General features: G+C 42.3%; 1 protein-coding gene across 2 annotated transcripts in view; it reads left to right on the forward strand.

Annotated features, from left to right (window-relative positions):
• LOC106610934 (glutamyl aminopeptidase) overlaps positions 1 to 16,174 on the forward strand; it is a 27,077-nt gene continuing 10,903 nt past the window's right edge. The window contains exons 1-14 of one of the 2 annotated variants that reach the window (XM_014210622.2): positions 1 to 1,052; positions 5,417 to 5,558; positions 6,151 to 6,285; positions 7,882 to 8,002; positions 8,113 to 8,267; positions 14,178 to 14,291; positions 14,402 to 14,536; positions 14,637 to 14,702; positions 14,928 to 14,993; positions 15,115 to 15,275; positions 15,396 to 15,478; positions 15,600 to 15,736; positions 15,846 to 15,901; positions 16,007 to 16,157. In XM_014210622.2, coding sequence (XP_014066097.1) covers positions 406 to 1,052; positions 5,417 to 5,558; positions 6,151 to 6,285; positions 7,882 to 8,002; positions 8,113 to 8,267; positions 14,178 to 14,291; positions 14,402 to 14,536; positions 14,637 to 14,702; positions 14,928 to 14,993; positions 15,115 to 15,275; positions 15,396 to 15,478; positions 15,600 to 15,736; positions 15,846 to 15,901; positions 16,007 to 16,157 — 2,169 coding nt within the window. In that variant the 5' untranslated portion in view covers positions 1 to 405. The remainder of the gene's footprint in view (positions 1,053 to 5,416; positions 5,559 to 6,150; positions 6,286 to 7,881; positions 8,003 to 8,112; positions 8,268 to 14,177; positions 14,292 to 14,401; positions 14,537 to 14,636; positions 14,703 to 14,927; positions 14,994 to 15,114; positions 15,276 to 15,395; positions 15,479 to 15,599; positions 15,737 to 15,845; positions 15,902 to 16,006; positions 16,158 to 16,174) is intronic. The other variant, XM_014210620.2, reaches the window with a different exon arrangement.

Raw genomic sequence — 16,174 nt, forward strand, 5'->3', positions numbered from 1 at the left:
TCTGTCTAGTGTATAAGGCTTGCCTCCAGTGTGTGGGATTCCTTCTCTCTGTTGTGTTGTAGACTCCCCCTCCGCAACCCTCCTCTTCACCACTCCAGTTAACCTCTCTCCACCTCCCACAGGCTGCCCTGTGCTCGTTGACAGGCAGACAGAGCTTGGATCGACTCAGACCAATAGTTTTTCCTCTTAGATATGCTTGAACTCTAGGGTCCTCTTATCAAGTTCTCCAAGAAACTGATCTGCAGTCAGTTTTATATCAGTTTGGCTTTGTGCTCTGCTTCTGCTGCAACCCACTGGAAATCTGATCTGGAAACAGCTGTTTTCTCCCACGTTATTCCTCCCATAGGGGATTCAGAGGATATCTGAGACCACAGCGTATGGTCTTGCGCCACCAAGCCGGGCATCATGATTGAAAGCATGGACTTTGAAAAGGAGGAGAAGCACTACTTCATCCGCGGAAAGCATGTGGCCCTCATCTGTGCGGTAGTGGTGGTGTCGGCCATTGCTGTTGGGCTGGGGGTGGGCCTCACGCGGCCGGACAGTACCCTGACTGACCCGGCCCCCACAGAGGAAACCTCCAAGCCCACCCCCAACCCCACCCCCCCACCAGCAGACAGGGGGCCCTGCAAACCCTCCAACAACACTGACGGGGACTGGAAGAATTTCCGGCTGCCAGACTACGTGAAGCCAGTGCATTATGATCTCCATCTGGAGCCTGACCTGACCACTGACCTGTACACGGGGAGTGTGTCCGTGCACCTGGAGGTGAGCCGACCCACGAGGCACCTGTGGCTCCACATCCGGGAGACGTTCATCAGTGCAGTCCCCAGGCTCGTCCTGAAAACCCCACAGGCTCAGAGGGAGGTCACCGTGGCCATCAAGGGTTGCTTTGAGTTCAAACCACAGGAGTACGTAGTAGTCGAGGCGACAGAGGAGCTTGTGGCCACCAAGCTCAATGAGGTGTACGTTCTCAGCCTGGACTTCCAAGGCTGGCTCAATGGATCTCTGGTGGGCTTCTACAGAGTCACCTACACAGAGAACGGAGCCATCAAGTAAGTCATTGGAGGCATGAATGTTTGGTAATAGATTGGGTGTATTTCAGTTTTTGTATGACTGATGTATAATTATATATATATTTTTTAACCATCCACCAGTTAGGGGAAGACAATAATTATGAAGACAGAAATTAATAAATGCATGAGAATGGTTACAGTGTAACTAAATCCCTAATGCTCAGTGTTATGAGTGCTGCATATGCTACTTTGTACCCATTTGAATAGATCTATAACCATGACTCTGATGTAAAATGTGGGAGAGGGAAGAAAATCTGCACAACTTCAGACAGATCCTCAGCCAAATTCCTTCAAGGACAATTTCCTTTTGGGAACAAGTTTACAAGTCGTAATCTGAGTGTTGACAACTGAGTGTTGCTGAGTGTTAGTGTGTGCATGTGTGTGTCTATGCGTCCGTGCATGTGTGTGAGTGCACGAGGCCCAGCAGCTCACTGGAAAATGTCATTAATGTTAGACAGAAATATTGTTCACTCTAGTAACAACTGCTGCTACTACCATGACTACTATTAGTTGTAGTATAACAATGTGCAGATTCTGATGGGAATGTACAACAATCCCTCATTGGGGATTTCCATCTTGGCAGATATGCTGCCCAGTATTCCAAGTAAATTCTTGGAACAGGTGACAAGAAAAAGCAACTATTTAGAATGGTTAAGTATGCAAAATACCATCTGTACGTACTTTATCACACAACAGACCTACTCCAAACAGCAATAACTTAAATGCATTTAATAAATAAAGATCTTTAGGGTTACGGTATATTTTGGAGTGTTATACATTTTCATAAACAATGTGGGATGTCAGTATCAAATGTATGTGAAACCTTGGTAAGGTCAGAGTGTATCTGAAAATCCATAATTACCTGTTACAGATTCTGTTAAATTGCTGTTATTCAAAGTTCAAATGATAGTGTCTGATGTTGTGTAGTTTGTAGTGTGTCAATAAGAACCTTATACTCAAGGACTATCTGACATTTTGGTCATACATCAGCTATTCACAGAGTTGTTCTTTAGGTGGACCTTTTACATGTGAAAAGAAAGTCCATTTATGATGTAGAAAATGAAAAATCCAAAAGTTCTATCTGCGAAAACATCTTAACTTTGCTATAAGGTTCTATCTGCAATCCAATCACACAATGCTGAGTTGTCAATCAAAATAATTGTCATGGAAGACATCACAAAACAGTTCTGCGATCTGGAACTTATACTCATCTCAAAACTATACATTTTGCAGATAGTCCCTAGTCCTTGATTATTCATATCATTGGTTCTGGTCCTCTTTCAATTTTACTTCAAAACATTTTCACCACTTTTTCAGAAGAATGGCCGTAAAGTAAACTCTTCATGGTAAAACCAAATAAATACAGATCATTAGAGCATGTTTAAAACCTTTAGGAGAAGCATTCCTGTTTTTGTCTTGTTCTATACTAATACATAAACCTCCTTGGAAGGAGGTGCACTTACCAACTTACCACATTTTATTTAAAACTAGCAAGTAGTTTACTGACTTTGGGTGTCAGAGACCAGAAAAAATATCAGTTTACTCATCCAGAGCTAACCTTTAGATCAAATGGATAACTAGCAATATTGCTAACGTTGAACAGGAATTAATATACACTAAACAAAAATATAAACGCAACATGTAAAATGTTGGTCCCATGTTTCATGAGCTGAAATAAAAGATCTCAGAAATTTTCCATAAGCAAAAAAAGCTTATTTCGCTCAAATCTTGTGCACACATTTCTTTAAATCCCTGTTGGTGAGCATTTATCCTTTGCCAAGATACTAATACTATTAAACAGCATGATCATTACACAGGTGCACCTTGTGTTGGGGACAATAAAAGGACACTCTAATATGTGCAGTGTTGTCACACAACACAATGCCACAGATGTTTCGTTTTGAGGGAGCGTGCAATTGGCATGTTGACTGCAGGAATGTCACCAGAGCTATTGCCAGATAATTCAATGTACATTTCTCTACCATAAGCCACCTCCAACGTCATTTTAGAGAATTTCGCAGTACGTACAACCAGCCTCACATCCACGAGTATGGCTGATGTTAATGTTGTGAACAGAGTGCCCCGTGGTGTCAGTGGGGTTATGGTATGGGCAGGAATAAGCTATGAACACAATTTGCATTTTATCGATGGCAATTTGAATGCACAGAGATACCGTGACCAGATCCTGAGGCCCATTGTCGGGCCATTTATCCGCCGCCATCACCGCATGTGTACGACAGCATATTCCAGTTCCCACCAATATCCAGCAACTTCACACAGGAGTGGTACAACAATCCACAGGCCACAATCAATAGCCTGATCAACTCTCTGCGAAGGAGATGTGTTGCACAGTTGAGGCAAATGGTGGTCATACCAGATACTGACTGGCTTTCTGATCCATGCCCCTACCTTTTTTAAGGTATCTGTGACCAACAGATGCATATCTGTATTCCCAGTCATGTGAAATCCATAGATTATGGCCTAATTAATTAATTTAAATTGACTGATTTCCTTGTGAACTGTAACTCAGTAAAATCTTAGATTGAAAGGTGGACAAGTGTAGTGAGCTACAGCATTGGCCATGAAGTGTCCATTTTCTCTTTGCTTTTTAAATGTGTCATATCGGAGGGCCTGTTGTTCGGACCTCTGGCAGTCTCTATGGGGGTGCCACAAGGTTCAATTCTCGGGCCGACTCTTTTCTCTGTATACATCAATGATGTCGCTCTTGCTGCTGGTGATTCTCTGATCCACCTCCACGTAGACGACACTATTCTGTATACATCTGGCCCTTCTTTGGACACTGCTAACAAACCTCCAAACGAGCTTCAATGCTATACAACACTCCTTCCGTGGCCTCCAACTACTTTTAAATGCTAGTCAAACTGAATGCATACTATTCAACCAATTGCTGCCCGCACCTGCCCGCCCGACTAGCATCACTACTCTGGACGGTTCTGACTTGTGGACAACTACAAATACCTAGGTGTCTGGTTAGACTGTAAACTCTCTTTCCAGACTCACATTAAGCATCTCCAATCCAAATCTAGAATCGGCTTCCTATTTCGCAACAAAGCATCCTTCACTCATGCTGCCAAACATACCCTCGTAAAACTGACTATCCTACCAATCCTTGACTTCGGCGATGTCATTTACAAAATAGCCCCCAACACTCTACTCAGCAAATTGGATGCAGTCTATCACAATGCCATGCATTTTGTCACCAAAGCCCCATATACTACCCACTATTGCGACCTGTATGCTCTCGTTGGCTGGACCTAGCTACATAATCATCGCCAATCCCACTGGCTCCAGGTCATCTATAAGTCTTTGCTAGGTAAAGCTCCGCCTTATCTCAGCTCACTGGTCACCATAGCAACACCCACCCGTAGCATGCGCTCCAGCAGGTATATTTCACTGGTCATCCCCAAAGCCAACACCTCCTTTGGCCGCCTTTCCTTCCAGTTCTCTGCTGTCAATGACTGGAACGAATTGCAAAAATCACTGAAGCTGGAGACTTATAACTCCCTCTCTAACTTTAAGCATCATCTGTCAGAGCAGCTTACCAATCACTGTACCTGTACACATCCCTGTAAATATTGTTCATCCAACTACCTCATCCCCATATTGTTTATTTTTTGTTGTTGCTCTTTTGCACCCCAGTATCTCTACTTGCACATTCATCTTCTGCACATCTATCACTTCAGTGTTAATACTAAATTGTAATTATTTCGCCTCTATGGCCTATTTATTGCCTTACCTCCCTAATCTTACTACATTTGCACACATTGTACATAGACCTTTTCTATTGTGTTATTGACTGTACGTTTGTTTATCCCATGTGTAACTCTGTTGTTTTTGTCGCACTGCTTTGCTTCATCTTGGCCAGGTCGCAGTTGTAAATGAACTTGTTCTCAACTGGCCTACCTGGTTAAATAAAGGTGAAAAAAACAACAACATTATAAATCAAATTTTATGTCGCATGCGCAGAATACAACAGGTGTAGACCTTACCGTGAAATGCTTATTACAAGCCCTTAACTCTTTTCTTAAAACTGCATTGTTGGTTAAGAAAATATTTACTAAATAAAGTTAAAAAAAAATAAAAAATAAAATATATATATATATATATATCACACTTTTTTTAAATGACACAAAATAACAATGAGGCTATATACAGGGGGTACCGGTACTGAGTCAATGTGCGGGGGTACAGGTTAGGTACATTTAGTCAGCCACAATCCAGTATAGTTCAACATAGTTCAACATTAATTGCAAACAACATAATAGTAAAATGAGGAGGCTTAGTTGTTCATGGAATCATGCCATGTTTCTTTTTCTCCCAAGAAAAATTGCTGCCACCGACCATGAGCCAACAGACGCCCGCAAATCTTTCCCATGTTTTGATGAGCCGAACAAAAAGGCCACTTACAATATTTCCATCACCCACGACAAGGACTATGGAGCCCTCGCCAATATGCCAATGGAGGTACAGTCTATGCATAAAAAAATAGCAACACATAAGTACAACAAATTGCTCCTTATATAACATTCTATATTTAAGCAACAAGACACGAGGGGGTGTGGTATATGGCCAATATACCATGGCTAAGGGCTGTTCTTATGCATGATGCAAAGCGGAGTGCCTGTATACAGCCCTTAGCCATGGTATATTTGCCATATATCACAACCCCCCGAGGTGCCTTATTGCTATTATAAACTGGTTACCAACGTAATTAGAGCAATAAAAATAAAGGCTTTTTCATACCCGTGGTATATGGTCTGATATACCACGGCTGTCAGCCAATCAGCATTCAGGGCTCGAGCCACCCAGTTTATAAAAATGCATATAATGTATCCACAACTTATTGAATGTATCACAAAACAGGTGGCATATAGTGTTACCGGTTAGTTTTCTTGAAACTGCAATGGGAGTCACACAGAGAGAGAGGAGAGTGAGTGTCATGAATGCAAGAGCAGGAGCCATCAATCTTCTGCTCCGGGTCTTTGGTACTGAGAACACAACTATAACAGATGCTGTCTGACGTCTTTATTAAACCACAGAACCTCTTCCTTTCCAGGGCACCCCAGAAACGCTTCCTGGCAATAAGATCAAAACGTTTTTTAAGAGGTCCGTTCCAATGAGTACCTATTTGGTATGTTTTGCTGTGCACCAGTTTACGTTTGTGGAAAGGAACTCGTCTCGAGGAATTCCTGTAAGTACTTGCTATTTTTCTCAGCAGTCATTGGTCCTTCCATACCTTAATCTAAGAAAAGACTGACTGTATAACATGTGTTGTAAATCATATTGTATAGTCTACAGTTGAGAGTAAATGTTGTAACACTTTAAGCCTGTGAAGTTCAACGTTTTAAATGGTGGAAAAGCTACACTACATATTCACAAATGTATGTGGACACCCCTTCAAAATAGTGGATTTGGCCATTTCAACCACACCCGTTGCTGACAGGTGTATAAAATCGAACACACAGCCATGCAATCGCCTTAGACAAACATTAGCAGTAGAATGGCCTTACTGAAGAGCTCAGTGACTTTCAACATGGCACCTTCATAGGATTGCCACCTTCCCAACAAGTCAGTTCGTCAAATTTCTGGCCTGCTAGAGCTGCCCCGGTCAACTGTAAGTGCTGTTATTGTGAAGTGGAAACGTCTGGGAGCAATAACAGCTCAGCCGCGAAGTGGTAGGCCACACAAGCTCACAGAACGGGACCGCCAAGTGCCTCTGGAAGCAACGTCAGCACAAGAACTGTTCGTCAGGAGCTTCATGAAAATAGTTTTCATAGCCGAGCAGCCTCACACAAGGCATAGATCACCATGCGCAATGCCAAGCATCAGCTGGAGTGGTGGAAACGCGTTCTCTTGAGTGATGAATCACACAGTCCGACAGACAAATCTGAGTTTGGCAGATGCCAAGAGAATGCTACCTGCCCCAATGCCAACTGTAAAGTTTGGTGGAGGAGGAATAATGGTCTGGGCTAGGCCCCTTGGGGGAAGGGCTTTTCCTGTTTCAGCATGACAATGCCCCTGTGCACAAAACAAGGTTCATATAGAAATGGTTTGTCGAGATCGGTGTGGAAGAACTTGACTGGTCTGCACAGAGCCCTGACCTCAACCCCATCGAACACCTCTGGAATGCCGACTGCGAGCCAGGCCTAATGGCCCAACATCAGTGCCTTACCTCACTAATGCTCTTGTGGCTGAATGGAAGCAAGTCCCTGCAGCAATGTTTTTTATTTAACCTTTATTTAACTAGGCAAGTCCGTTAAGAACAAATTCCCCGGCCAAACCCGGACGACGATGCTAATTGTGCACCGCCCTATGGGACTCCCAATCACAGCCGGATGTGATACAGCCTGGATTCGAACCAGGGACTGTAGTGACGCCTCTTGCACTGCCATGCAGTGCCTTAGACCACTGCGTCACTCAGGAAGACATGTTCCAACATCTATTGGAAAGCCTTCTCAGAAGAGTGGAGGCTGTTATAGCAGCAATGGGGGGACCAACTCCATATTAATGCCTATGATTTCAGAATGAGATGATCGACGAGCAGGTGTCCACATACTTTTGGTCATGTAGTGTAAGTACAATGTTTTAAATGGTGTAGTTTATTTAACTTTGGTCTCTGATCTGTGTCATAGCAGTTAGTGACATTTTACAATGCAAATGTTTTGGAGTTAACTGGACAATCTAAAGAATTATACTGTATTGATTAAATGTAAACACACACACATGCTTACACATTCTGTAGTGTATACACACTTAATAACTCTGCTTTCAAATCCTTTTATTCCAGTTGCGAATCTATGCACAGCGTGCACAAATCAGGACTGCGGAGTATGCTGCGGACACGACCAAGGTCATTTTTGACTACTTTGAGGAATATTTCAACATGAATTACTCCATCCCAAAGCTAGGTAATTTGCGATCTCCTCTGTCTGTAAACTGTTGTGCCCACTGGATAAAATTAATTTATAATGCGTTATATACACACATGGTTGCATAAAATGTTTTTCTCTTCTACCAGATAAGATTGCCATCCCTGACTTTGGCACGGGGGCCATGGAGAACTGGGGTCTGATCACCTACAGGGAGGCCAACCTCCTCTATGATGAGAACCAGTCCTCGTCGTACAACAAACAACGTGTGGCCAGTGTCATCGCTCATGAGCTGGTCCACCAGGTGAGAGACACATGTCCCCAACATTCCCACAACAGAAACACTACCACAACAGAAACACTACCACTAAAGAACGCTCCAGAGTTCAGGGAGTTCTTCATTAGTCATGTTACAGTGGAAAACTACTGGAAAACATCTTATAGTGGAAAATCAAAAGTCAGATTTAATAGTTATAATCATAGAGGGACCCAAAGCTCAATCACCCAAGATTTGTATTATGGTATTGTGTCACCATGGTGAAGCCTAAATGAGGATGTAAAGACATGAGGCAACAATAAGCGGCAGAACTCAATGTTTAGAAAAGAGAACCACCATATCTTTGTTCCAATCAATAGCTTGGAAAGGTTTTACACTGACCCTGAATTTGGTCATGAAAATACTAGTGTACTATTGAAGTACGTCAGCCCTCCAGTTATCCATCAAACCTTTTATGATAGGCAACACAATAAGGCCTTTTTCCAAGATATCATCTCTTTATTGTTCGGCAATAAGAGGGTGATGGTGCTGTCCATAAAGTTTTATGAATTGTCCAAAGTTGAAGGACTGAGGGGCAAGTGAGAGCTGGCTGCTGTTTCCTTGTTTCCATAGTCTGTTTACAGGAAGGTGAATATCAGCACAGTTGCAACCAAGCCACAGAGTTACAACAACCCAACTTGGTCTCAGAGCATTTCATGTTATTCTGTACGTAAATCAGAGACACTCCAGCTAGTACGTGGTATGGTTACATACCAAACTTCAAGGTCTAGCAACCCAAAGGTTGCGAGTTCAAATGTTATCACAGACAACTTCAGCATTTTAGCTAATTAGCAACTTTTAAACTACTTGCTACTTAGCAACTACTTAGCATGTTAGGTTCCCCTAACCTTAACCCTTTTAGCTAACCCTTCCCCTAACCTTAACCATTTAACCTAACTCCTAAACTTAACCTTAACCCTAATCCCTAGCCTAGCTAACGTTAGCGAGCTAGCTAGAATTCATAACATATACATTTTGCAATTTCGTAACATATCATACATTTTGCAAATTCATAACATGTTTAATGTTTTGCAAATTCGTATCAAATGTTATTGGTCACATACACATGGTTAGCAGATGTTAATGCGAGTGTAGCGAAATGCTTGTGCTTCTAGTTCTGACAGTGCCGTAATATCTAACAATTCCCCAACAACTACCTAATACACACAAATCTAAAGGGATGGAAAAATATATGGATGAGCGATGGCCAAGCGGCATAGGCAAGGTGCAATAGATGGTATAAGGTACAGTATATACATATGAGATGAGTAATGTAAGATATGTTAACATTATTAAAGTGACTAGTGATCCATTTATTAAAGTGGCCAGTGATCTGAGTCTCTATGTAGGCAGCAGCCTCTCTGAGTTAGTGATTACTGTTTACCTATCTGATGGCCTTGAGATAGAAGCTGTTTTTCAGTCTCTTGGTTCCAGCATTGATGCACCTGTACTGACCTCACCTTCTAGATGTTAACGGGGTGAACAGGCAGTGGCTCGGGTGGTTGTTGTCCTTGAATACCTTTTTGGCCTTCCTGTGACATCGGGTGGTGTAGGTGTCTTGGAGGGCAGGTAGTTTGCCCCCGGTGATGCGTTATGCAGACCGCACCACCCTCTGGATAGCCTTGCGATTGAGGGCGGTGCAGTTGCCGTACCAGGCAATGATGCAGTCCGACAGGATGCTCTCGATTGTGCATCTGTAAAAGTTTATCTGGGTTTTAGGTGACAAGCCACATTTTTTTTCGAAGAGGCGCTGTTGCACCTTCTTCACTACACTGTGTGGGTGGACCATTTCAGTTTGTCTGTAGTGTGTACGCCGAGGAACTTGAAGCTTTCCACTGCTGTCCCTTCGATGTGGATGTCGAGTGCTCCCTCTGCTGTTTCCTGAAGTCCACGATCATCTCCTTTGTTTTGTTGACGTTGAGTGAGAGGTTTTTTTCTGACACCACACTCTGAGTGCCCTCACCTCCTCCTTGTAGGCTGTCTCGTCATTGTTGGTAATCAAGCCCACTACTGTTGTGTCGTCTGCAAACTTGATGATTGAGTTGGATGCTTGCTTGGCCACGCAGTCATGGGTGAACAGGGAGTACAGGAGGGGGCTGAGCATGCATCGTTGTGGGGCCCCAGTGTTGAGGATCAGCGACGTGAAGATGTTGTTTCCTACCTTCACCTCCTGGGGGCGGCCCGTCAGAAAGTCCAGGACCCAATTGCACAGAGCGGGGTTGAGACCCAGGGCCTCCAGCTCAATGATGAGCTTGGAGGGTACTATGGTGTTAAATGTTGAGCTGTAGACAATGAACAACATTCTTACATTGGTATTCGTCTTGTCCTGATGGGATAGGGCAGTGTGCAGTGTGATGGCGATTGCATCGTCTGTGGACCTGTTGGGGCGGTATGCAAACTGAAGTGGGTCTAGGGTGGCAGGTAAGGTGGAGGTGATATGATCCTTGACTAGTCTCTCAAAGCACTTCATGATGACAGAAGTGAGTGCTATGGGGCAGTAGTCATTTCGTTCAGTTATCTTTGCCTTCTTGGGTACAGGAACAATGGTGGCCATCTTGAAGCATGTGGGGACAGTAGACTGGGATAGGGAGCGATTGAATATGTCTGTAAACACACCAGCCAGCTGGTCTGCGCATGCTCTGAGGACGTGGCTAGGGATGGGCCAGCAGCCTTGCAAGGGTTAACATGTTTAAATGTCTTACTCACGTCGGCCACAAAGAAGGAGGGGGGGGGCGCAGTCCTTGTTAGCGGGCCGCGACGATGGCACTGTATTATCCTAAAAGCGTGTAAAGGTGTTTAGTTTGTCTGGAAGCGAGACGTCGATGTCCGTGACGTGGCAGGTTTTCCTTTTGTAGTCCGTGATTTCCTGTAGACCCTGCCACATACGTCTCATTTTTTATTGGGACTCCACTTTGTCCCTATACCGACATTTCGCTTGTTCGATTGCCTTACGGAGGGAATAACTACACTGTTTATATTCGTTCATATTCCCACTCCTCTTTCCATGGTTAAATGCGATGGTTCGCGCTTTCAGTTTTGCGTGAATGCCGCCATCCATCCACAGTTTCTGGTTAGGGTAGGTTTTAATAGTCACAGTGGGTACAACATCTCCAATGCACTTCCTCATAAACTCACTCACCGAGTCAGCGTATAGATCGATGTTATTCTCTGAGGCTGCCCGGAACATTTCCCAGTCCGCATGATCAAAACAATCTTAAACCGTGGTTTCCGATTGGTCAGACCAGCGTTGAATGGTTCTAGTCATGGGTACATCCTGTTTTACATCCTGAGTTTCTGCCTATAAGACGGTAGGAGCAAGATGAAGTTAGCGTAGCAGTGATCGAGTGTATTGCTCGCGCTAGTGCTGCAATCAATATGCTGATATAATTTAGGTAGCCTTGTTCTCAAATTTGCTTTGTTAAAATCCCCAGCTACAATAAATGCAGCCTCAGGATATACGGTTTCCAGTTTACCAAAAGAGTCCAGTAAAGTTCCTTGAGGGCCGTTGTGATGTCTGCTTGAGGGGGTATTTATACACAGCTGTGACGATAACTGACAAGTATTCTCTTGGGAGATAATATGGCCGTAAGGAATTCTAGGTTGGGTGAGCAGAAGGACTTGATTTCCTGTATGTTGTTATGATTACACCATGAGTCGTTAATCATGATGCATACACCCCCGCCATTCTTCCCAGATAGGTGTTTATCTCTGTCAGCGTGACGCATGAAGAAGCCCGGTGGCTGAACCGACTCCGACAATGTATCCCGAGAGAGCCATGTTTCCGTGAAACAGAGAATGTTACAATCTCTGATTTCTCTCGAAGGCAACCCTAGCTCTAATTTCGTCTACCTTGTTGTTAAGAGACTGGACATTGGTGAGTAGTATACTCTGAAGCGTTGGGCGGTGTGCACGCCTACGGAGCCTGACCAGGAGGCCGCTCCGTCTGCCTCTTCTGCAGCGACGTTGTTTTGGGTCGGCTTCTGGGATTAGATCCACTGTCATGGGTGGTGGTCCGAACAAAGGATCCGCTTCGGGAAAGTCGTATTCCTGGTCATAATGTTGGTAAGTTGACGTTTCTCTTGTATCCAATAGGTCTTCATGGCTGTATGTAATAACTCTTAAGATTTTCTGGAAATAATACATAAAAAAAACAAAATACTACATAGTTTCCTAAGGACTCGAAGCGAGGTGACCATTTCTGTTGGCGTCACGTTTTACATATTCATAACATATTGTACGTTTTTCAAGTTCATAACATAATATGAATTGTAATTCGTAACATATCATATGAAATTGGGGATGGACATCCACAAATTAATACATACCACACGAAACTTAACATACCATACTAAATGGAGTGTCTCTGAGTTAAGTACAGAATAATACGAATTGCTCAGATACCAGGTTAAACAATCTGGATCACAATGTGCAGTTCAGACAGTGATCAAATCATAAAGTAATAAATAGTGTTGGAAGCTTTTCTGAAATCATAGTTTACCAATTACTTCACACTGGAAGAAGTTAAGCTACACTAAAGCTACCCTTAAGAAAACTAGTTTACCTAAGTAAAGCTATTTTGAAAAAAATGTTCACTACATCCAAGCCACTTAGTGAAATATTATCATATCTAAATCTGAAATGTCATAGACTACAAATTTCAAGAAAATATCAATCTGGGGTCAGATGTTAACGGAATGTGTAATTTAGCCTAATAAACACAGATAAAATGTTTCAAGTGAGAATTAGGAAGGTCTGATACTTGCCTTATACTTCACCCATATTTTATTTTAGCAAAACAAGTAGTGTGTAGTTCCAGTAGTTAGCTACACCACTACATGGCAAAACAAGTCATTAACTACTGAAAACACTAACAAGATTAGTATTTGGTTCAACTAGTACCGAGCTACAGTAAAATGTTGTTTAATTACTAGTTGGACTACATGTAGTTCACTACTCTCCAACACTGGAGAGTAGTGAACTACATGTAAAACACTGTCATATTCAATCAGTAGCAATAAAACAAGCATGTAAATCCACACAAGGATATGTCATAAGATAATTGTTTAAGGTGAATGTGAAAAAGCTTGTTCGGTAGGACTTGAATTTACTAAATACCTGGTAAATACCAGTAGAAATTGTGGGTTTTATTTGTTCATATTGTGCCTGTAGCTTTGTTCTGTGTTTTATATTGTATGCAGAGCTGTAGAGTGTTACACTGAATGTTTTGATATTTTGTGTGCATGAAAATGTATTTACAGTGAACTCCAAAAGTTTTTGGACAGTGACAAATTCTTTGTTTTGGCTCTGTACTCCATCACTTTGGATAATCCTGAATGAATTGTGAATTGCTATGAGTGAGAAAGTTAGAGGGATAAATATCATACCCTCCAAAAGTGCTATTGTAATGGTGAGAGGTTAGCATGTCTTTGGGGTATGATATTTGTTCATCTAACATTCTCACTCATAATTATTCACGATTCATTCAAGACTATCCATAGCCATGGCAGCATCCACATTAATGTAATAGTGTTTAGAAACATTATATTCTTATTTACAATATAAGTGACTCCAAAATGACACAATACATTATTTACTTAATTTCTATTGGGCACAAAATAATCTGAAGCAAAACCAAAACAAACAGCGAATGCATCCAACATGTTTGTAATAAAATAAATAAAATAAAATAAATCTTGCCACCGTGGGTGGATGCCCTAATCAGGTTACGTACCCAATGCATATGGGTCTGGCAGATTTCATAAATGTCCGGTAAATTAAAATGTTGCCGGTCAAATATCCGGCGCCACATTTTCCTAACCCTGTCACACTCTCACTCATACACACTTGTTTTGAAATAAATTCAGCTGTAAGAACTTTGCATGTTGTATTTTCCTGCAGTGGTTTGGGAACATTGTGACCATGGATTGGTGGGATGACCTTTGGCTAAATGAGGGCTTTGCCAGTTTCTTTGAGTACATCGGTGTAGAGAAGGCTGAGCCTCTCTGGGGAATGGTGAGTCCATCTGACAGATCCTGAATTGAGTGATTTGAAATGGAATTGTTTTAATCCCAACTCTGGTTATCAATACATTCTACATCTACTTCGGTCTCTGTCTTTACCAGCGTGACATCATGATCATCAGTGATGTACTTCCTGTCATGGTGGACGATGCCCTCGTCACCTCCCATCCAATCATTGTGGATGTGTCAACTCCGGCTGAGATTACCTCTGTGTTTGATGGTATATCCTACAACAAGGTAATCTAAAACCGCCACGTTTCACCCTATTACATGGGATGAAATAAAATGTACTTCAATTAAATTTGTCTTGAAATTTGTTCCAAACATCTTCCTGTAGGGGGCATCAATTCTCAGGATGGTGGAGGACTGGTTGGGTCGAGACAACTTCCGAGATGGTTGTCGAGTAAGAATCCATTTAATTTGACGTAAAGTGGATAGAAGTATCCCTACACCAAGTCTCTTGATCCCTATTCAGTCAATAGCAGAATAATTTGGTAATAGTGAGTGTTAGGGACATGCAATTACTTCCCTGTTGAATGAAAATTATGATTACTGTCAGATACGTAGCTTGCATTTTGTTTATCATAAAATCTATGGATGGTAACCTGTTTTTCTCTCCCTTCAACAGAAATACTTGAAGGATTTCCATTTTCAGAATGCCAAAACAGCCAACTTTTGGGCATCCCTTGCTAACGTATGTTTGTCATATCTAATTTAGTCATAGTAGTTTCAAAATATCAAAGTTGATATTATTGTTAATATTTCACTACATCTAGTGTACTTGTGTGTTACACACTAACATTTTTGGGTTGCAGGTGAGTGGGTTGCCTGTGGCAGATGTGATGGACACATGGACCAAACAGATGGGCTACCCGGTATTGGACCTGTCTACTGCCGGTACTCAGACCAAACTCACCCAGCGCAGATTCCTGTTGGACCCCAATGCTGATACCACCCAGCCACCCTCACCACTCAGGTCAGTGATTCAACGCACTATTAAGTCCCTTTGTGATCGTTGGTTGATTTCCCGATGGAAGTCAGCTATATTTCTTAGGATAAAACTGTAAATCCTTAAAAGGCTATGCTTTTCTTTTAGCTACAAGTGGACCATCCCTGTTAAGTGGCACTCAGTGGATAGTAATAAGAATATGTCCATCATGTTCAACAAGTCCAGTTCAGGTAAAAATACTTCTGTCCAAACACTTTGCTTGACCTTTTTAAAAGTACAGTTCCAGCCTCTGGTGACATGTATTTCATTAAATTGAAGTCGTACATGTTTGTCTCTCACACTAATATCTAGAGCAAGTCTTAGCTGACTATTTCCCTGCTACGGATGGACTCCTGAAGATCAATAACGACCATATCGGATTCTACAGAGTCAATCACCATGACAGCATGTGGAGCACCATTAGTCAACAGCTTCAAACAAATCACAAGGTAAATATCAATAAAACTGCTACTATAGTATCAGAGGTAATATTAAGTTTTAATCTTACCAGTTTATAGGTTGCACTTATCTTAATCGGCAGGACACTTTCTTTACCAGGAGTTTGACGCTGCTGACCGATGCAGTTACATAGATGATGTCTTTGCTCTGGGAAGGTAAACCAACATTACCGACATTCACTTCAAGTACATCTGTCAATTCAGTTGCTCTGAGCGTTAGAAAACTGTGATGAAATGTCTTGTTCTTATCGGCCTCATCAGGGCAGATGTTGTCGATTATGGAAATGCATTCAACCTGACAAAATACCTGACCAATGAGACTGAGTACATCGTCTGGGAACGTGTGTCTTCTTCCATTGCCTATGTGCGAGACATGTTGTCTGATGACACTGTTCTTTACCCTAAATTCCAGGTGGGTCTGTTTTCCAC

The sequence above is a fragment of the Salmo salar genome, chromosome ssa09 (genome assembly GCF_905237065.1).
Source record: "Salmo salar chromosome ssa09, Ssal_v3.1, whole genome shotgun sequence".
NCBI lineage: Eukaryota > Metazoa > Chordata > Actinopteri > Salmoniformes > Salmonidae > Salmo > Salmo salar.